Source organism: Nipponia nippon, unplaced genomic scaffold (assembly GCF_047370975.1).
Source record: "Nipponia nippon isolate SJK-2023a ecotype South Korea unplaced genomic scaffold, ASM4737097v1 scaffold_4, whole genome shotgun sequence".
NCBI lineage: Eukaryota > Metazoa > Chordata > Aves > Pelecaniformes > Threskiornithidae > Nipponia > Nipponia nippon.
In genome coordinates, this window is record NW_028262358.1 from 40721690 (window position 1) to 40743893 (window position 22204).

The 22204-nt window shown below is 43.5% G+C and overlaps 1 protein-coding gene across 1 annotated transcript; it reads left to right on the top strand.

The window, feature by feature from the left end:
* Nucleotides 1–19713: 19713 nt before the first annotated feature.
* On the top strand, nucleotides 19714–21777 carry MAP1LC3C (microtubule associated protein 1 light chain 3 gamma). Its single transcript, XM_009463557.2, has 4 exons — nucleotides 19714–19847; nucleotides 19931–19986; nucleotides 20123–20229; nucleotides 21237–21777. The coding sequence occupies exons 1-4, from the start codon at nucleotides 19790–19792 to the stop codon at nucleotides 21445–21447; spliced, it is 432 nt and encodes a 143-aa protein (XP_009461832.1). The 5' UTR covers nucleotides 19714–19789; the 3' UTR covers nucleotides 21448–21777.
* The last annotated feature ends 427 nt before the right edge of the window (nucleotides 21778–22204 follow it).

Sequence of the window (22204 nt, forward strand, 5' to 3'; positions counted from 1 at the left end):
TATCCTGGCACCACAATTCTGAGATAATTTGTAGCCAGAGAAATGCTAGGAGCTTGCCAAGTTGGGAAAACAAGACAGTTCAAAGCCTAATGAGTAATATGGGGGGCGGGGAGGGAAAAGTTGTATGGAAAAAAAAATCACATACATGCAGAGGAAGGTGAATCACTGACATCTTATGTACTATGCTCTGTATTTGGCCTTTTACATTTTCAAAGGAAATGTGTACTCTGCTAAGAACTATTCTCCTGGCTTCCAGGAATGACAGAGCAATAGCAGGGGGACCATCACCAGGGTTTCATTTGCTTCCAGTAGACAAAGACCAACACTCATCCTTCTGTTACTCTCTTCTGCCTCTCAGAAACCTCTAGTTAAAGAGCCTTTTCCACTATGCTGTCTCTGTTGTTGAGCTTCCAAATAAGACGGTGTATACATCACTGGAAGACTTTATAAATAAGACAGAATTATAGGAGTAAGAGGAAAAAAAGTGAACGGAAGCTTTCTAGAATTTTTATGCTGACAACTTATGCTTCCAGGAAAGTACATAATGAATGAAGCATTTACACTGCATAAAATTAAGATTAACTCTGTGGGTTTCTTAAATCAAAATGTCGTTAAATCAGAAATTTGTAACGTGCCCCAGTAAAGTCTTGTGTATCTGCTTTCATTTATTCCCCTGTGTTTATGAATCCAGTCGCAAATATCCCCAAGGCAAGAAGCATGTGAATCGCTCCCAAGACCTCCACACTCAGGGAGTTACCAATGGTTCAAAATGAGAGAGGAAGTATGCTCTTCCATGTAAACCGTTACCTCTGATTAGCCAGCCAGCTACTAGAGCTGATGATTACCAGCTCTCGGTGCCAACTTGCTCACATTTTGTTCTTGCCACAAGAGCTCAGTACTCTGCATCTGCATGTGCCTGGGTGTCCTTCCCACTTGCCAATGGGTGGCCTTGGCTGCAGGAGATGGGTTTGGGTTTGAAGGACCACATTGCCCTCAGGATGTGTCATGAACAGCATTGGTTGCAAATTGTTCAGATGTGAAGGGACACCATTACTGCCTTCTGCCATGAGCAGAAGTTAGGACTTTGCCATTATTACAGTGAGACAGTGGCTCTCACCTTGAGGTGCCATATGAAGCCCAACTGGTTGCTAACCAGTTTGGAGTGGTCAAATCCCTCATAAGCAGAGTAGTATTTTAGGTGTCCATGGCCATTTTCCAAACTGCTTTCATTCAAACAGCATGTGGGAGTCGTTCACAAAGTCATCCAAGCCTTTGAGTTCTATGGATACCCAAACTGCAAGTGGAGTCAGTGATGGTTGGTATCCACGCGCACAGTGCCTGTCTCTGGGCACTTATGACAACAAAGGCTACTTCTCCACTGCCAGTCTTGTTTTAGCACACGGTTGATTTATCGTTATTGATTTTATTGTCGTTATTGATCTTAGTGAGCTTCACCAGAAGGATACTTGATGCCCATGGCTCCTGCAGCAGTAGCCTCAGACTTGATTAGGATGCTAATATCTTCTTTCAAAACAGAAGCATGACCATTCTTGGGGTTTTCATGTCTGTTTGCACTGTGAAAACTGCCATTTACCCCCATACAAGTGTCCAGGATGGTACCTGTGTCTGAGATGCTATGTCTCCTCACAAATGGAGGTTCAAACACGCTGTGCATTGAGATCCAGAAGTGGACTGAAGGAGAAAGTGCTTAAATATATGCCTTTTCCATTGGATGAATGTAAGGGCTTCACTAAAGGGGAACAGATTTCCAAGATTTCTCTGTGTCATCTTTCCCTTACTTTAGAAGACGGGTTGAAGGATGCCCTCCAGCACCCTTAATACTTGCCTGCTTCACTTACTCCCTATATGTGTCATTCAGCCTATTGTCCTTTAAACAAGCATGGTTATTCTGAATCTTTTATCTGGTCCTCTATGCCCTTTTTGGCCTTCATGTATACTGCTGTGTGCCCATGATGATGACCTCCTTCAGGAAACCCGAGAAATCTTGACCGTGCTTGTGAGGATACCAAAGGTCAGGAGTGCAACTCAGAAGGGGTAGAGGGCAAGGGAAGAGTCCTTGCCTTGGAAGCTGACAACATCCCCATTGGCACTGGGAAGTTTGACAAGGGCTAGGAAAAACCTGATCTGGCCATGGAAGATTGAAAGGTGCCTTCGTCTCTCTTTAAGTGAGATGAGAATTTCTATACCATCCCCCTCACACCTCTTTTCAGCTCTGGTTGAAACTATTCGGTGAGGTCTGCCAAATTCCTGCCTCATGATGGGCCATCAGCACCCCATAGCCCATGCCCCATTCACCAGATAGTCCCTGCGGCCACACCTTCTCTGTCCCAGAAAATATCTTTGCTCTCCATGAGCAAAACACTTAAAAGCCAAGTTCTCTACATGGCTATCACATATGGGAAGACTAAAAACAATTCAGAGTGCCCTTCCCACTTTCCTGATGGGCCATCAACCCCTCAACACACCAATGCTTTACTCCCCCATAAAAAAAGACACACAGGAGGGGGTGTGTAGCTTTAAGTAAAGGCTTTGAGTTTGAATGCCAGGAATGCTTCTAGCTGAACAGCACATCATGGATCAGCAGAAGTGTTGAGACAAGACAATTTTATTACTTGGTGGGGACATGATGGCTGATAATTTGTAAGAACATAAACAGGGGTAGGATCTGAGGGGCTGATCAAAAACTTTTCAGCTCAGGAACAGTGGAATAGAAATATGTTAGGAATAAGGAGGATTCAATATAATCAACAAGCTGAACTTCGTCCTATGGGACAAAAATGCCACCTGGGGATTAAAATGCAGAAAATCTGGTCAACATGACTGACAAGCACAATGTCTGCCATCCTGGACACTGAGCTAGCTGCCTCACCTTTTTCTCCCAGCCTCTCCTGGGCATCACAGTCATTGCAGCTCGCCTTTTGACTTGGGGCCAAGCTGCTTCCTCCTCCTCCAGTTTCTCCTGCCCTGCTGTGTGGAAGCCCTCTATCCTCTCCCACAGGAGCTCCCACCCTCACCATTTTGCAGGAGCCTCCTGCTCTAAGAATTGCTGATGTGGCATCAGGGAGAGCCAAGATCTGCTATCTGACCCACTGAGCATCTTGAAGGAGCCAAGGAGCATCTTTGGACCACAACTTTGGTCATGGGTTTATGTGCATTGAAGGGGGGACTGGGAGAACGCTTCCTGATGCAACTAGATATTCTGAGGAAGACTTCTTCTGCAACTCATAGTGCAAAGGCAGTTCCCTTTAAAGCCTTGTCATACCTTGCAGTCAGACTGGTGCTATAAAGTATCCTAATTCCACCAGACGGCTCACTCATCCTTCTCAGATCCGACCCCAAAGACAGGTATGGAAACACAGAATGCTTACCTGAGCTGGGGATCAGGAGTGCTGGCACAGGGAGACATTGACACTGGTCACAGTAGACAGTGGGCTTAAGAAGTATGCCTGGATAAAACCCTGATTGGGGTCTTCTGCATGGTGCAGGGGGGATACTGGGGGGACAGCTCTCCTCTGGATTTTCCTATGTGATGATCCTGGGACTTAGGGCACAAAAGTCCAAGTGAGTGAGAGTTAGTAGCATCCAGGCAGTTAAAAGCTACATAACAAATATTATTGATACCGATTTACCAATTTTGTTCTCAAATTTACATGTGCTAAATGTTAATGGGAAAGTATACTAAAGACACCACTTCATCACTCATTTAATAGGACCAACAGAACAAACTTGTAAGCTACAGTTACAAAAATTTAACTCAATTACTTTTTCAAAGGAAACTAAGCACAGTACAACAGCTGACAGCCAGTCTGAAGTTCAGAGGTGGAAGAGAAACTCCTTTAATACCCTCATTAGCAGTGCTGGGAAGAATGAGTGAGTTATTTCCTTGAAACTTGCACTGTTTAATATTATACGGCATTCTCTATGGTGATGACATTTGAAACACGCACGGTATTTAATAAACAAGAAGACCTGAAAGTTTGGCGAGGGAGCAGACAGACCTGAAGAGCTACCTACCTGATAATGTGGTAGAATCTGCTGTCATGTAAGAAGAGGCTTAAGACAGGAGAAACCAGGTGAAAATATATTGTCTGTGTTACATGTGATGTGAGAGTGAAAGACCTAACCTTTGCTTCTGGCCTACACACTGTATAAATTTATGAAATTGCCACATATATTTTGTTGACTTAAAAACCTATCTAGGCTTTCACAGTGTAAATTCCCTTCCAACCACAGGAGTCAGATTATTTGTTTCTGGAACTATGTAACACCATCTGTTAAAATCTAGTCTGACTTTCCCAGTGATTTAGAGAGAAACAGTGTTAGGAGACACATTAGTAATTTAAATGCACATAATTCCTTTCTGCACTTCCCATTAATGTCAATCATTATAATCAATTGTCTTTATACATCTCCTTTGTATACTGAAACTACAGAAGTCAAGAAGCACAGGCATCCTGAGTTCCAGTGAGAGGATCCAAAGATCCAAGTTAGAACTGAGGACAGCCAGGAAAGGGGGTTTCATGCTAACAGGAAACTTGATCTTTTTCAGAATTGGGTTTCAGTTTGAATCAGATGAAATCTTTTTGTCTTCCCAGTCCTCCAGTTTGCAGGAAGCTGCTCAGACGCTGGAACAGCTCAGCTAAGCTGCATCTGTCCTAATACCAACAGCAAAGCCAGGTATCAGTGTCACTGAAGGCTGGGGCTTCCCAGACTCCCTGACTCCCTGGCCAGGCAGACATCTGTGGAGAGGAAGGCAGGGTTACCTCAGGACATTCAGCAGAAGTTCACTGAGTGCAAGAAATTTTAGTCTCTAAAACGTGGAATCTAACAAATAAAATTTGTTCCATGAGAAAACTTTAAACCTAATCTCTTCATCTGGAAGCTCTGTCTAAGGCACCAGTTTTCACAACACAAAGGAGAAAGACAGTGGATACAGAACCATGTGTCGTGCAGTTGCAATAGCACTAACAACAATGGGAACTGAAGTTTCAATTTATGGAAACTCCCATCACATACCTGAGTATGTTTCTCTTTTTCTGGTTTCTCTTCAAGTGTGTGATGTCTAGAGAGAGTGGCTGAGCTTCAGCTGGCTGCACGCCAAAACCATTGTCCTTCATACTGCCCAGAGACATCCTACTGTTTCTTTTGCCCCCTTACAAACACAAGTGTCTTCTCCACCGCTCAGGCTGGAAACTCTTTATGGCAAGATGGTCCTTTTGTACAATGTGTGTATAGCACCCAGCACAAGAGGGCTGTCTAGCACTCAGCTGACTCAAACAAGAAGAAAATACAAATAATACCCTCCCAATAAAATAATTATTAAAATATATAGTTCTCTCTAACAGGTGGTTATTCAGCTGTATTATTTTTGGAGATGTAAAGGATTTTTTGTTCAATTAGCAGTCCAGCTGCTCTGTGGTAAGAATATTACCCTTTAGTATGAGAAAGAGGTCCTGCAGACTGCTGACTTCTCCTAATGCAGAAAAGAAGCCAGGGAAAATTGAAGGTATTCATTATCTTGATACAGGTACTCAGAAATATTGCAAGATGATACTTCTAGTGCTTTTGGACTTTCCAGTGTTCTCTGGAAAGGGACAACTACCCTGCTGGGCAACTATCCTAAATAAATCATGCCTGAACCTTAGGCTGCAACACATTCATCCTGGATTGTTTCATCTTGCATCTGACATGCTGTATTGTGCAAAAATTGGTTTGTGTTATGTCACTTAAAGACCTTCATATAATCCTCTGCTAGGCAGACCTTTTACGGCCCTACTTCCTACTGTCAGCTGGGAGAAAAAAAATATTACTCATAGCATGTTTGGAGCCCAAATCAGTCTGGAACTCATTTGCATTTTGTTCATATCTTTCTGGAGGTGCAATGACCACAGTGAATAAACTCCCAGCCTCTAAATGGTCTTCTGCCTATTAGGCAAACAAACAAATGTCCCCTGTAGGTTTGACAGGACAAGACTTTCTGTACAGAGCCAGAGGCTGACTGAAGTTTTTAGAGTTTTCATTCCAGTCTGTCACAATGTGGTTATAGTGAGAAAACAGATTATATGAAAAAATACACCTTTTCCCTCTGCAGACATGCTCCTTGTGTGTCTGAGTCAGTGCTGCTAATGTTACGGCAACTCCAATCCCCCTTTTTTTAAATAACTCTGAAATGCCAATCAAAGAGTGCACAAAAGTTTTAACTTGGGCACTGGAATTTAGCAAACAGAGGTGATACCTAAGGTGGTACCTAAATCAACAGTCTCATCTGGAAGCTGCAGAATAGCAGGGCATGCTCTGCAAAGGCAGGCCACTTCTTGTTGCTTAATTTGATAATCCAAGGTAGAAAATATTGGTTTTAATCTGTTATACCTAAAAATAAAATCAGTGTTTTGTTTTCACACTGCAGGAGCATTTATAAAGATGAGTGGTATGTCAGACTGGGTGAACAGGAGATGATTGTCCTTTCCTTCACTACCAGAATTGAGGATTGCTGGATGAAACTATACTAACGGCCAGAAGGTTCAGAATAACCAAATGGAGGTGGTTCCTCACGCCATGCGTGGCTGAGTTGTAGGAATCATTGCTAACATGTTGTTGCAGATGCTTAAGTTTATACCAGCATGAAATCAAAAGGCTACGGGACAGACTCATGGAAGAAAATACATCTGAGGGTATTAAGTACTATCCCCAGCTTGGGAAATTATTGCACTTAAAATGGCAGAGGATGGACAAGTATCATTTCATGTTCTCATATTCTTCCTTAGACATTTTAGTAGTTTTAGGACAAAAATGTTTGGGTCAGACCAAAGGTCCCTTTAGTCCCATAGTCTGTTCTCAGCTTTGGTCGCTAGTGGATGCATAGTATAAATACGGTGCATTTATACTAGCTACATATGGGCCATTTATGCTGGCATGAGAGAGGAGAGGATGTTTCACATATCTGTATCCTGATGAGTGGGACTTAACTATGCACAGGACACTGAGGCTCTGAAAAAGAGACACTGAAAATAATAAAGGATTAAAACCTTCTGCTTTTGTTCCTCTGGGCAGAGGCTTGCTCCAGCACCTTCTACATCCTAGACCAAGTGTCCCACCACCACACTGACGATCTACCTCACTCTGATCCATCCTGACATTTTGATTTTCTCAACACACATCTGTTTTCATCAAAGCTTTCAACACATTTTGATTCTGCTCCTGTTCAGGGGAAAAAAAAAATCAAACTCAAAGGTTGTTCTGCTTGATGTCTTCTGAGAAGAGATTTAAGGCTTCATGGAAGAAGAGGATCCAGGTTGGGCAGTTGGCTCCCTAGCTTTTCTTCTGTGAGTCCAGATCAAGTAATTTTTGATCAGTGACTCTCCCATCCCACTTCCTTTACTTTGTGACATTAACATGATGCTAGACACTAACTCACCACTCTGGAGACATATGTTAGAGAGGCAAAATATCTAGTCATCTTTAGGCGGTTTGCCACCATCCATCACCAAGCCCATTTCAGAGACAACTGCAGAAAGTTGGATCAGAAAGTAGATTCAAACCACATTACATGCAGGAAACAAATGCTATCCAGGAAACCTTTTTACAGGTCTAAATTGTAAATCATTCCTTGGAAGAATTTTTATTTTGGAGAAGCATTTGGTGAGATCCTGCTTTTGACCACAGACAGCTGGGCTGTTTAATCATTTAGTATCATTTACATCCATAGCAACTTATTTAATCCACTGTGTGTATCTGACTACAAACATTCAGTGAAAAAGAAGAAAAAACATACATATATACATGTCTCTGTGTGTATAAGTATATACTTAGAATTATATCTATTTATATATACTTATATATACTAGTATATACACAAAATACTGCAGTGTCTGATGTGATCACAGCATCTCATCTTAGAATACAGAAAATACAAGAAGAGAGTTTTTTAACTCAGTTCACTGAGGACACTGAACTTTCAAAGGCAAGAATAATTCTTGTGTTAATAAAACATTTCAGCTTTTGCACTTAACAGTTGCATGGAGCTAATGCTACCTAAGGGACAGGGACAATTAGCAAGAATGAGTCTGACTCATTTGTTTTGATTGTCCACAGTAAAAAGATGATGCAAATGAATGCCTCCGCTGTTACGAAGCTAACTTGGCTTCCCAATAATCTATTAGTGATATATGTAAATACACTTCAGTATTTGTATTTCAGGAATATAATATTCAACATATTTCAGTGTAGCATGATGCTGCTCACACAGATAAATGTAAGTAAGTCAGTATACGAAGAACTAAAGGAAAAGGTAAAGCTATTTGCAGGAGAGAATACTATAACGTAGAAAAGCACCAGATGAAATATTTAAGGATATATTGAAACAGAATAAGGAGGACAGCTCTTGCTTTTTCTTTCTAAAAGTTCAATGTGTCCTTCTAGAGTCTAATCACAGCCTTCTTGGAGCTGTTTGGTTTGAAGGAAAAGTCACAGCCTGCAAGCAGAGCCAGTTTAAAGATGAACACCTCTGGCTAATGAGCCCAAGAGACTATGAGTCTTTTAGGTAGCAGCATAAAACATCCATCCTGCTGGTGCAAACAGCCAGGTGTGCATGTGAGGGGAGAGGATTTACATTTGCCAGAAAGCTCCATGGATCTAATGCTTGTCCACAACCGCTAGCAGGCAACTCCAGCGGTCCCCTCTTGAAATTTAGGATAAGGTTGTTTCCTGTGAAGGACCACTAATTTCTTAGTGTGGTTCAACCTGGTGTTTGAGAGGTCCTCATTAAAACTAGAGGAAAATTTACACTTGGTGCTTGCCCTATTGATCAACAATGATGCTACTCAGGGGAAACTGCACAGTGGAAACTAAAATGGCACTATCCTATGCATTTGTTCCAATAGTCTTCATCACAGACAAATTGATATGAGATATTGACAGTAAGTAAGATCCATGTCAGGAACCTAGTACTGAACAGCCCAGATACCAATTCTGTGAGTCATTTGATCCTTAAGTATGGGCTCCCTGAGATTACCAACAGGAGCCATTCAAGACTCCACAATTGCCATCTATCACATCCATCCCGTTTATCTGTGTGTTTACATATGGTGGGACTTTCACCAGATCTCAGATCTGCTATACTTCGTCTTTCAGTTAAAACATGGAAAAAATCTTCTTGATTAGTATTTCCTATGCAGGACTCATTCTTCTGAGAGCCTCCCCTTACAGTCACAGGGGTGTCTGGGCCAAGGCCATTCTCTGTTGCTGGCGACCACTGTATGGCCACAGTCACCAACGGTAACAATTGTAGATTGTAGTAAGATAAGGGCTGGCGACCGGAAGATCAGGCGCTGTACGGAAAGAGTGAAAGGTCGACCCTCCTTTCTCCCCGCCCCTTATAACATGACACGCCTACTGTTGGGAGTATAAAGGTAAACTACTGCGCAATAAACGGGGGAGTTGAACACCCACACTGCGTGTGCTGACTGTTCCTTCCCCAGCCCGGGTCGGCTGGAGATCCGTCGGTATAGCCTTGATATGTAACGAACGCTACAGTAGATCTATTCCTGCCTTCAGCTCTTGTCTGCTACACTGTGAAAGTAGCATTGCATTGCCTTTCAAGATACTGTTTGAAAGAGGATAGAGAACCTGAAAGTCCTGGTATTGGGACTGGCACTGTTTAACATCTTTGTTGGCAACATGGACAGTGGGATTGAGCGTGCCCTCAGCAAGTTTGCTGACAACACCAAGCTGTGTGGTGCGGTCAACATGCTGGAGGGAAGGGATGCCATCCAGAGGGACCTTGACAGGCTTGAGAGGTGGGCCTGTGTGAACCTCATGAAGTTCAACAACACGGCCAAGTGCTAGGTCCTACACATGGGTCAGGGCAATTCCAAGCACAAATACAGGCTGGGCAGAGAATGGATTGAGAGAAGCCCTGAGGAGAAGGACTTGGGGGTGTTGGTTGAAGCTCAACATGACCCAGTAATGTGTGCTTGCAGTCCGGAAAGACAGCCATATGCTGGGCTGCATCAAAAGAAGCGTGGCCAGCAGGCCAAGGGAGGTGATTCTGCCCCTCTACTCCACTCTGGTGAGACCCCACCTGGAGTACTGCATCCAGCTCTGGGGCCCAGCATAAGAAGGACATGGACCTGTTGTAGTGAGTCCAGACGAGGGCCACAAAGATGATCAGAGGGACGGAACACCTCTGCTATGAGGACAGGCTGAGAGAGTTGGGGTTGTTCAGCCTGGAGAAGAGAAGGCTCCAGGGAGACCTTATTGCAGCCTTCCAGTACCTGAAGGGGGCCTGTAAGAAAGCTGGAGATGGACTTTTTACAAGGGCATGTAGGGATAGGACAAGGAGTAATAGCTTTAAACTGAAAGAGGGTAGATTTAGATAAGATCTAAGGAAGAAGTTCTTTACTGCTAGGGTGGTGAGGCATTGGAACAGGTTGCCCAGAGAAGTTGTGGATGCTCCCTCCCTGGAAGTGTTCAAGGCCAGGTTGGATGGGGCTTTGAGCAACCTGGTCTAATGGAAGGTGACCCTGCCCATGGCAGGGGGGTTGGAACTGTATGATCTTTAAGGTCCCTTCCAACCCAAACAATTCTATGATTCTATGAAATAGGTGATGAAAGCCTTCTGTTTTCCAAAGCAGCTAGGTCTGCTCAAGAAGACAAAAGGCAAGACAGTGGCACGTTTTGCATAGTCAACAGCCCCCTCATGTGCAATATATTCCATTTGTGGTTTAAGAACAATTCATCCCTTTGTAAAGATTGCCCACTGCAACCACAGTACTGCAAAGGTCTGGAAGAACTGGCTTACCCACTGCATACATGTTAGTCACACAAACTAAAGCCTATTTTTTCTCTAAGCCATACAGGCACGCTCTGTATAACAGTTTTAACAAAAACTTGGGTTAAAGATGCAAAATAGATAGGCTGGATTACATTGGTATAACCTATTGTGACAATTTGACTTGATAGCACTAGGGAGCTGAGCAAACCTACGTGTTATTGGGCAAAGGAAATTCATCTGAAAGAACTAGAGCAGAAATCAAGCCCACTCCTATGAGGTTGAGCTCTTTGGAGAGTATTCACAGTACCTACTTCAAGTACTCAAATCAAGCACTCAGTGTGCCCAACGTAAAGGGAAGGACTCATGAAGAAGACAGTGCAGAGCACTGGCACTGAATGAACCTTCTGCAAGAGTTTCTCTCTCTCTCTCTGTTGACCATATACACAACCTGAGAAGACTGGACTTTGGACTTAGTCATCTCCACTTAGATTCCTCAAGTAGACAATTTTCATTATCTGCTAATCTACATGTTTGGGCTGTGATTTGCAGTAAACCCATATCAGTCCAAAGCACTTGTTAGCATTTTCATATTCAATGAATTGTTGGCATTTTTACAGACCTTTGTTCATGGCACGTGAGTATTAACTGAGCTCCACAACACATTTATTATGCAGCTAAGTATATGATATAGCTCAGAGGCTTGGCCGCTATTCCAGGGCTTGTTTAAGATCACACAATCCAGTAGAGACACTGGGAATAATTATCTAGGGGTCCCTCTTCTAAAATAGCTAAGCAACATCCCTCTCTCTTACATCCATTAATTTTGGCATTTTTCCTAATGTCTTACAAAATTCCCTAAAAAAGGATTTCTAAGACAAAGCGACAGTCTTGAACCTGTAGAGCAGGAACTCAATCTTTCCTTTATACTTAGATGGGTTTTTTTCTATAGTTTTGGGGTTTGGACCTGTCTAAGCCTTAGACATTTCTGCTGAAAGCATTTTAAAGGGTACTGAGAGCCAGTTTCTGAGTATGTAATGTGGGCACCTTAGGAGTCCAGATTTTCATTAAGTGCAGAGAAATTTCCCAGTAGGGATCAGGCCTCTTTAACATGCACCTGAAAAGGGAGGTATCCAAGGGTCCCAGCCACTCTTGGAAACTGTGCATTGCTTTCCTGGTGAGGCATGCTTTCAACCCTGAAAGAGAGCTCGACTCTCTTGACTCTTCTGTCAGGCATTCCAGAAGGATGACAACAAAGCTGCCAGCTTCATAGGGACATGCTAAAGATATTTTTAAGATCCTCTGCTCTCTGTTGGTTACAGCACCCTTTCTGAAGGTTAAAATAGAAACCAGTTTCCAGCATCTACAAACCAAAACCCCATAGTTACTTTTGGCACTGTCTGACACATTCTTGGCAGACTCAACAGGGAGGCCAGGAACAGGCTGGACCTAAAGCCACTGATGTCCCAACTGAAAACAACTCAGCCATACTGGAGAAAATGCTTTAGAACCCTATATGAAAGGAAAACCTCTTCAAACAAGATTATCATCATATATGGACAAAGGGTAACTTTTAAATCCATTTTTGCAGAGCACGGGATGCTTTTCCCTCTCACCAATGCACAAGCGCTGAGATTTGTGCTCATAGTAGGAGCACTACTAAAACCAGCAAGACAGAAAGCAAATGTGCTACCAAGTCAAACAGCAGACACATTAACAGAAGACGGAAATTCCCAGAATTCCAACCCATAATAGATGCCCAAAAAATCAGATTTATTCAACAGATGCTCAGTACATTCTAATCAGAGTCAAATTTGGAGTTTTTCCTTTTTTATCATGCCTTTGCATTAGCCATTGCTGGTATGCATGTGAAGTACCAGCAGTCCCTTATAATGAGCAAATATGCACACTTTCGTAAAACTGCCAATGATTCAGCAACAGCACTCATTAACCAGGCCCAGTCCCACAGAAGGGCCTTGTTACCAAGAAACCCTGAACAGCATTATTCAAATATTGCTAGCTGTAAAGCAGCCACAACTACAGAAGGTTATGATGTTTTACAAAGGGAAATCCATTAACTGAAGCACTATACCTCAAAGAAAAACTAAGTGTCTTGTCCACAGAGGAGAACATTTCTTTGGTTTCTCAAAAAGATGACCAAGGAAACTGGCTAGCAAGAACAACACCAATTCTGTTTCTTCTGTAGACAGAAAACATAATGCATTGTATCTTAGCACTGATAAAAAGAGAGTAGATGGTGGGAAAGGAGGATCAAATGATGTTTTTCCATTTTTAACATCTTTCTAGATTTTGAGCTCAGCCCCTGTGGGACAGAAAGCTGGTGAACCGCTGGTATAGCAGGAAACAGAAAATCAAAGATGTACTTGCAGGAACCTTCACTGACAGTTTGCCAGCAAATGCCAGCTTAATTCTGGCATAAACTTCTGACCCCAAAAGAGTCACTGATTTTTTTTTACATCTAGTTAGAATCTCCAATTTGAGCAACACTTGCAGAAAATTGCTAAGAACCTGGGTCTCAAATTCTTCTCAAATTTAAAATGCTAAAACAGAAGCACTTACCATGTGGAACAACTTAAAAACTACTGAGGATACCTCACTATACCTCAGCCTCTCAATATGGTTGAAAATTTAACGAATTAATGCTGAGGGGTCTTAAAATCTTTAACTGGAAGACAGAGCATTCAAGAAAAGCATGATTAGTGCACTTGAAACCAAAAACTAGCATAAAGAAACTACTCTGTCACAATAAAATACCCTTTGAATTTTGCCAACTCTAGGATGCTACTTTTGCATATGCATTATGTGCATCACAGACAACAGCATTTTAACCTAATGATGACTGCAACCCGATAAAGAAATGAGCTGAACACCAGCAGGACAGTTAAAGGTAAGAAAGAGAGAAGAGATGAAATGAGTCTAACTGAAGTTTCATTTGCAGAGGAGACATTTTAAGCTCAGAAGCCCAAGCTCTGGTGCAAAATAGTCATGTAGTCTCTCATTTAAAAGTAACAGAACTCATTTCTAATCCTTGTGACTACACCAAAAAGCCATCAGAGATATGACCTATATAAGAGTTAAAAAATCAGGAGACATATAAACATATAAACATATAAACAGTAGCCAATCAACCCAGAAATATTACTAGTGTCTTTTAAGCTTTTGTGATCTGAGTCTTATTAACAGATGAGTTTAGACGATAAATCTGAGATACAGGCCTAAGCGTCCCCTAAAACATAAGAATACCCCAGCTAGCTTTTTCGTATAAAGACTTATGAATTCAGAAAGTTAGTTACTGGCACACAATTACTTCAGGCATACGCACGAGTGTGGGTTTGCTTCTGTGTCACAGGAGGAGAAATAGGCAGGTTCGGAGTTGCGGAAGGGAAGAAGGCGGCAAAGGATTCCCTATCTGTAACGAGCCGTGTTCAGGGAGCATGCAAATATTCAGGATGGCTCTTTTAAAACCCATTAAATTGGCTGGCTGAGTCTGACTGCTTGAGGGCTTTTCAAACCCCTCTTTACTCGACTATTTTATTTTCACTTATAGACAACCCTCATGAAAGCACGTATTTAAGATAACTATGCATCGTATTGTAGAACTTCATAGGCTGTCTCAGCACAACAAATAAGCCTTCATTTTGCCAAGTCACATTTTTTCCCTAGAACATCATGCTGCAGTTTCTCTTCCTATTCAGTTAGGCTGCTTAAATAAATAAATCTCAGTCCCTCTAGCGCTGTATCATTCATATTTAAATTGTTAGTCTACACATAACTGTTTTGTGCCTTCTGCATTTAATCCCTTAGCCTCTTTTGCTTACATATCCACTTGTGTTCAGGATTATTAAGGGCTGGTTGGAATTTACAGCCAGAGTGAAGCCCTGTTTGTCATCCAAGTTTTGCTACACTGGAATTAACTCAGTAGCACCTGCATACTGATTTACAAAGAAAAGCTAATCTCAGTTTATGGCATACTAGAGTGCTTTTCACCATGTGACAGTGGAGCGAATCTCTTCTACTGGACCACGAATCGCTCCTAATACTGTTCACATTTTTAAATTTATTGAGTTTTTCTCTTGACTGAGTCTGAACCTTGGGTTTGCCTTCCTTAGGCCTCACACCATTCAGCTAGCTTGGCAGAACAGACTAACAAGCTTCAGTCCGGCTTCAGGCTGGGAGCCCTGCCTGCCGAGCTCTGGCAGATAAAGCTTTGGCCATTTAAAACGTCGCTGCCCCCACCCTACCAATGCGCTGGATGTTACTGCCCTGGTGGCAGGAGTGGCAGGCGTGGCAGGCGTGGATAGGCACTGAAGCTTTGCTTGCTCTTGGCCACCGTACTGCGCGTTAGCCAAGCAGGGGATTAGCTCTTGGGTGCTGGCACAAGCTGTGCCTGCTGGGGAGGCAGCCTCCAGCTATGAGCAGGGGCAGGCAGGCGGGTGGTTAGTTTTAAACTACCACAGCTTAAATTCCCCAGCCTCGGGAGCTGGAGTGCTCTGATCACTCCTGTTCCTTAAACCTCACAGGGCTTTTAACCATGAGGGTACGGGAGCACCAGAGAGCACTGGGAAGGCTTCTGAAGGCAGAATGCAGTGCAGTTACCGGATTTTAGCTGTATGCTTCCTACAACAAACAAAATCTTGGATAGACCCTCATAGCACTCGCACATGTTATTTGAGCAGTCTGATCAGAGCATCTTGGTCCTCTGGTTAACGTAGGCAGCTCTTGATCCTCAGCTCCACAATAGCTCACCGATCCACCTGAAAGCAGTGCTGTTTGTCTCGCAGCGCTTGGACAAAAGTAGATGCCTGCTTTTGAGTATGTCATTGTGCCTCGGCGACACATCTGAGTGTTCAAAAGCACTTGCGAAGGGGAGGAAGAGACTCTAATACACTGATGCAAAAACCTCATTGTCTTTTACACCTTGTTCTTGTTGTTGTTGTTACAGAGCTTACTATAACCAGCCTAAGCCATAGCAGAGCACAGATAATGTCATTCAAACTTTCATACATGCTACACAAATGTAATTCAAAACTTTTGTGTCAGAGCAGGAAAGAACAGAGGAGAATTCACAAAGCTTAAGGAGAATTCACCATTCAAAGAGGTGTTTAGCATTTCTCTCTAAGGAAATACTAAGTTACAGATCCACGAGATGGCAACTGGACATACATTCACAGCCACACCTGACAGGTTTACGTTATGGAGTTATCCTGTCTTTGTGATGTGTCAGGGCTAGACCCTTTCAGAAGCAACTTGTCCCTCTCTGCTCAAGCACTCTGTGCACTTCATATCTCTTTTTTCTTCTTGCAGCAGTTACTGGAACGCTTTGGAAGTGTGATTTTATCATGCAGCATTCAGCTCTGTAAAGGCAGCTAGTCAGGGATTCTATAGTTTTTAAATACAATCACATCTAAAATATTGATGTTTATTTGTCAGGATTTTTTTTTCTTAAATTCTGTAAGAGGCAGAGTGGTCCTGTGATCAACTCAATGCATTTGTGCTCCAAAAATGTGGAACCAGTTATCATTTGTACCATAGCCTTCCTCATGAAATTGTGTTCAAAATGCTGCACACATTCTTTGCATCTCGGATTGTTGCAGCTGCTGTAATTATTTCTACCTCATTTTATCTTGCCTGGGAAATTCAGATTTCAAGTTCTTCAGAGCAGATTTGTTTTTTTCTGAGCTGCTTATATTTTGCTTAGCACAGGGAGACTTGCATATCCAACAGACCTATATGATTTGAATGACGAATAACTACCAAACAAGAACAATTTGAGGAAATGTACTTTTTCTAACTCTTCAGACCTTTTCTCCAACACCAATAAAGACCTTTTTCTGAGCAACATGAGCATGAATGAAACAGAACAGTCTAAGAAAAAGACCTTACATTAGAGCCCATTCATCACTCTCCCCCTGCTTCCCTACCCAACTTCCAAAAAATGCAGGAAGTTGGGATGAAAAAGTACAAGAAACAAGGTAAGCAGTGAAAACTCCTGAAAGCGTAGAATGAACTGGCAGGCAAAGCAGTCAAATTCTAAGATGGACAACTCACATATGCTAGAAAGTCTATGAAAGAAGCACCCCCTCACTTGGTCAGGAAGCAAAGCCCTCAGTCCTTTGCTCAGTCATTAGCTGGCTCACTTCTCCCCTGCAGCAGTATCATGTATTCAGACTTAAGCCATACTTCTGGGACAAACCAGTTTGTCCTTTCCCAAAAAGCTCCTACCAGCTTATTTCAGACTCTCTTCATATACTATAATTCTGTCTTTCACAGGACCTGCCTCATTTCTGCTGAAACTAAAACTCTACAGTATTCTCAAATTTTGGACACCCTGCACCCTTCTGTACAGGGAAAATAATTTCCTGACTAAAACACCTTGAGGCTATGAGACAAGATTTTTAATGTCTTCAGGCGGAATGGGCCAATGTGAAGGACATGCTGTTTCTCTGCTGCTTTTATGCTAACTTCATTTGAGCCAGACTCTGTACATGATTAGGTCCACAAAGCTGGGATCACTTCAGTATAGAGATTACAGATACATCAGAGTTCAGCTACACAGCTGCAAACCTGGGACTGTGGGAGAAGCTATGAGCGTGACAATGAAACTGGACTAGATAAGATATGCACCTCCGAGCTTGTGCATTAATGTTCAGGGACTTACAGGACTCCTATGAGTGTCGTCTTTGGACATTCAGGCAGGTAAAAATAGAGTAATGATTCCCTTTGGTCCTTCTGTGTCTGTTTCGGTAGGGTCCTCCGAGTACTCCATTCTCTACACAAAATTGCTCTAACAGTTCATTAACTATGTGCATGCAAGAAAAACGCACAAGGGAAAGGAGAGAAGAAGGGATAAATGCCACATTCGGGTCTGAAACTGGGTATTTCAATGCAAGAGCGAGTGCAGGTGCCACGTAGTCACACGCTAGACCTCCCATTCTCTCTGCCTGCAGATAGTGAAACACATTACATTATCAGCTAGCATGTGTTAACTAAAGCCTGGGTCTGTGCCTACTCTTAGCTCTCACAAAAGTTAGAGCTGTAACTGATCACCAGGGAATTCTTCTTCTCTGGCTCCCCTTCTTACCAGGTATTCAGTTTTTTTACTAGCAGCTGCTGTAGGAGCTTACGGTTATGGAAAGAAATCACCTATCTCTGGAAGGTGGGCCGCTGACGTCTGTACCGAGCCACACTTTCGTACTTTGTATGCAGTGAGAGGTGACGTAGAAAGCAGAGCCCTGGTGTGGCAGGTTCCCTCTTGTCTGCACACAGTGGCTCACCCATCTTTCTACTGAATCTACTGGGCAGAAACCAGCAGGGGTGTGTGGAAGAACTGGTCCACTTCCTGAACAGCTTTGGGAAGCCCCACAGTGACCACAACTCCAAAGACATACTCTGTGATCTCCACACATCCTTCTACCTCCCATAGGCTTTGTTCCTGTGCTCTATGTAGGTCTATGCTGTTTCTTTACCCTTCTAGTTATTCTTCTGTTCCTTCATCTTCTTCAATACATGTATCACCAGACTGATTTATGGCATCGTGCCACTTCTGTGGCACACGTCCTCCTCCACTCACACTTCCCCAGTCTGTCACCCCCCCTCTACTCAAAAGAAGTGAAGTTAGACCCAGCTCTGTAAGCAAACCCCTGAGCTTACCTGCCCTGATGCAGAGCTCTGCTCATGAGGAGGAGCTGTATCCAAACCATTCCTGCGTAGGCTCAAGTCCTCTCTCAGAGCTCTTGCTCATGAACTCCTCAAAGCAAAAATCTTTTCTCTGAGCAATTAAATGCATAGTGCCACATGGGGGAGCTTGTGCTGTGACTAAAGCTGATCACTTCCAGATCAAAAGGACAGCTCAGCAGCACTGAGGACTTCGGCTCGTTGAAAATCGTGACATATGCATACCTGGTGCACACACACTATAACGAAGGTGTTCCTTTTCAAAATTATCTTAGGTGACAGTCATTGATTTTGCCTTGAAAAAGCAGCCAAACCCATAACTCATAAACCGTAACTCACAAACCTTAGAAACTTCCAGTTGCCCTTAGCCTGGTAGATCAAATAAAATGAGAATTACTATATTTTAAAGGCATAAGCAAAGCAAATGAGTAATGGGGATCAATTCCAGCCATCCATTAAGATGACTTTTATGCATAACAACCAGCCTTGAGTTAACTTTACTCCTTGCTGAGCCATGTCTGGCTGTGAAGCCATCTTGACAGCTGAAGTAAAAGCCGGTGAACAAGCAATCCAAAAGGCAGGGAATCTGTCTCATCCTATTTGGCAAACAGATGGACCTGAATTCTGCTTGGAAACCCTTAAAATCATGACCATGCCTTAGAGACAAAAACAGGGTTAAAACTCATCTCCCAGGTCATTCAGAAAATAAGCAATCTGGTAGCCTGAGGATATGAAAAATGTCAGTTTGTTTTTTTTTTCCTAAAACCAAAGAAATGGTTTGATAGCATTTTGTAAGTACGAAGAAGGTAACTGACTTTCTGGACTGGCCATCTGGAAAGGGAAGACAGATGGAGAGAGTCCAGCCTTGAGCTGCACCCTTCAGCCACCCCATAGGGTAGTCAAAGACCTCTCACAAAGTGTTCTGTTGCCTTGTACGCAGAGTATCTCGCAGTGTGGGTAGTTTACACCACAGGAAGCAAAGAAGAGAAAGGATGCTGCCAGGTCAGGCGAGCGAGGCGGGCTCACCCGCGGCACATCTCACGTTCCCTTTGCGCCCCCTCGGCGGCGGGGCGGGGAGAGGAAAACGTGCGAGGGGGGGCACGGCCGCCCGGGAGCGCCGGGGGGGGGCAGCCTCTCGGCCGCCGGGCGGGGCGGGCTCTGCCCGCAGCACCGGGCACGCCGGGGCGGGGAGGGGCGGGGCGGGGCGGGGCGGGGCCTGCGCCGGCCCCCATAAGAGGCGCGGGGCGGCAGAGGCAGCATCAGGAGCAGGGTCGGGATCGGGATCGCGGTCGCGGCGGAGGGAGGATGCAGGCGATGCCCGGGGCGCAGGCGGCCAGGCCGTTCAAGCTGAGGAAGAGTTTCGGTAGGGGCGGCGGGTGCGCGGCGGGGCTGCGCGGCGGCGGCGCGCTGCGCGCACGCGTAACGCTTCTCCTCTCTCCCGCGCAGCCACCCGGCTGGAAGAAGTAGCAGGAATCCGGGCGAAGTTCCCAACAAAAATCCCGGTAAATCTCTGTTTTGTTATCGGAGGTTATTGCTGCTATTCCAAAGGAAATGTTGGGGACCTCTCTCTACAGTGTGGGGCGGGGGAAGGGACCTGGATGTTCTGGCTTTTGCTAAGTGTGACTCAAATTAAAACAGGTAATTGTTGAGAGATACCATAAAGAGAAATACCTTCCTCTCCTGGACAAAACCAAGTTTCTTGTTCCCGAGGAGCTGACCATGACACAATTCATAACCATCATCAGGTAGGTAGCAAGCACCTGTGGGTCTGTGCTGCAGCTGGGGCCGGCTGCCGCGCTCTGAGCAGGTATCTTCTAGCGCTGGCCTGGAACCTCTTGCTTGCTCTGGTGGGGAGGAGGATGAAGGTATCAGCAATGGCTTCCCTCTCTTGTAAGTGTTCAAAGAAAATCAACAGATGTTGTCTTAGGTGCATTTGGGGAAAAAAATGTGGTCTATGCTTTTCAGAGTCATAGTCTTTTCTTTCCCCCTAACTGTAGTGGGTAAGGATTATATCAGACTCCTGTTCTGCTTGCTTCTTGCTTGATGAACTTGGTACTGGGGCTCTGTGATTCTGTTCTGCTTGTAGCTGTTACTGCCTTGCTCTCTTACTGCACCTTGCTGAATTTGCTCAAGTTCAAAGCAACTCTTAGGTGTGAGCGGCATGAAATGTGCTTTTAAATTATTCTTTATAAAACACTACAGGGAAGAAGCCTCCCAAGGTATTTAGTGATGTTCTCTGACAAAGTATGAAAGCTATGTGCTTTGCAGCACACTTTTTAAAGTATGGAAAAGATCTTTCTAGATGTTAACTTCTGTAAAAGATGCTTTTGGCTCTTGGACAGCTTAGGTCCTGATCCTTGTAGGTAATGCCTCTGAGAAGGACTCTTCTTTTGAAGGTAGACTTAAATAAGTGTAACAGACGATGCTGGAATCCTTTACTACAGCTGTACTGCAGAAGCTTTTGGTTTCTACTCAGCACTTCTCTCTGGTAACTGGGGACTCAAAGCCCAGGCTCAGGAGCACTCATGGTCTAACAATGTAAGCCTTTCCTCAGAGCACAAGCCTTTCGGCTTCTGAGCATACGGTTAACTTCCTGCTGCTGAAGACGTTAAACCACATAATGACTTTACACAGCATTTCTTGTACATAGTTCATGCAACTGCTCTGCTTAATGTATTTCATAGGCTAAAGTTAAAACCTTCTTAAATTTGCTAATGCTTAATCCTCTATTCTTCCTCCCTTCTTCAATTAGAAGCAGGATGGCTCTAACTGCTACACAAGCTTTCTACCTGCTGGTGAACAACAAAAGCCTAGCCAGTATGTCCTTGACAATGGCAGAAGTGTACAGGGACTACAAAGATGAAGACGGCTTTGTGTATATGACATATGCTTCCCAGGAGATGTTTGGATGCTTTTTACCCACTGCTCAAGGGAAAACTATGGAATGTCTTCAAAAAACTTAAGGTTGGGTCCAGCCCAACTGCTGCAGCAAAGCAGTTTGCTATGAATCATGCCTGTGACATGAACCTCGGAGATGCTCCTTCCAATATGAGCTCTTGAGCTCTGTAGTGGGGAGTTATGACCCAAAAGCTGGCAGGACCAGCTTAAGGCAGAAATGGTGGCACACTTTTCCTAGATAATAATTTGGATATATATTTTTATATTTGAAGACACTGGGGTTTTTTGGAACTGCACCTCTACTTTTTTGCAATATCAATCTTTATGTAACTGATTTTTAAGGTGTCCTTAAAGCCTAAGTCTAAGAGTAAAATAAAGAAGCTTTTAAGTATTGAGTTGAATGTTAGTTTTAATGTGGGGAAAGACTAAAAGTCTGTCTAGGAGAAGGTCCTAGAATAATTCTGGGAATTTGAGCTCGATGCCTCTTAAATGAAGCATTGCTTGCACAGCCACTTTGAATTTTTGAATGGAATAACAAAGCCTAAGTCAGGTCACACAGGAGCAAAACCATACCTATAAATGGTTCATAAGCTAGATATCTGAGCTGCAAGATTAAGCAGACTGTACTAGTGCTAGAGCAGGGTTCAAATGCAGTGTTAACACCTGGATAAACTACTGTCAGCTGTTACAGAAAACACTGTATCTGTGCTACAGAGTACTTGTTTAAATAAGCAAAGTTGATTGCTAGTCAGCATAACCTAAATGCAGATAGCATGACTTGAACTGCAGTTTAATCAAGTGTTGAAGTGTTACTACTCAATT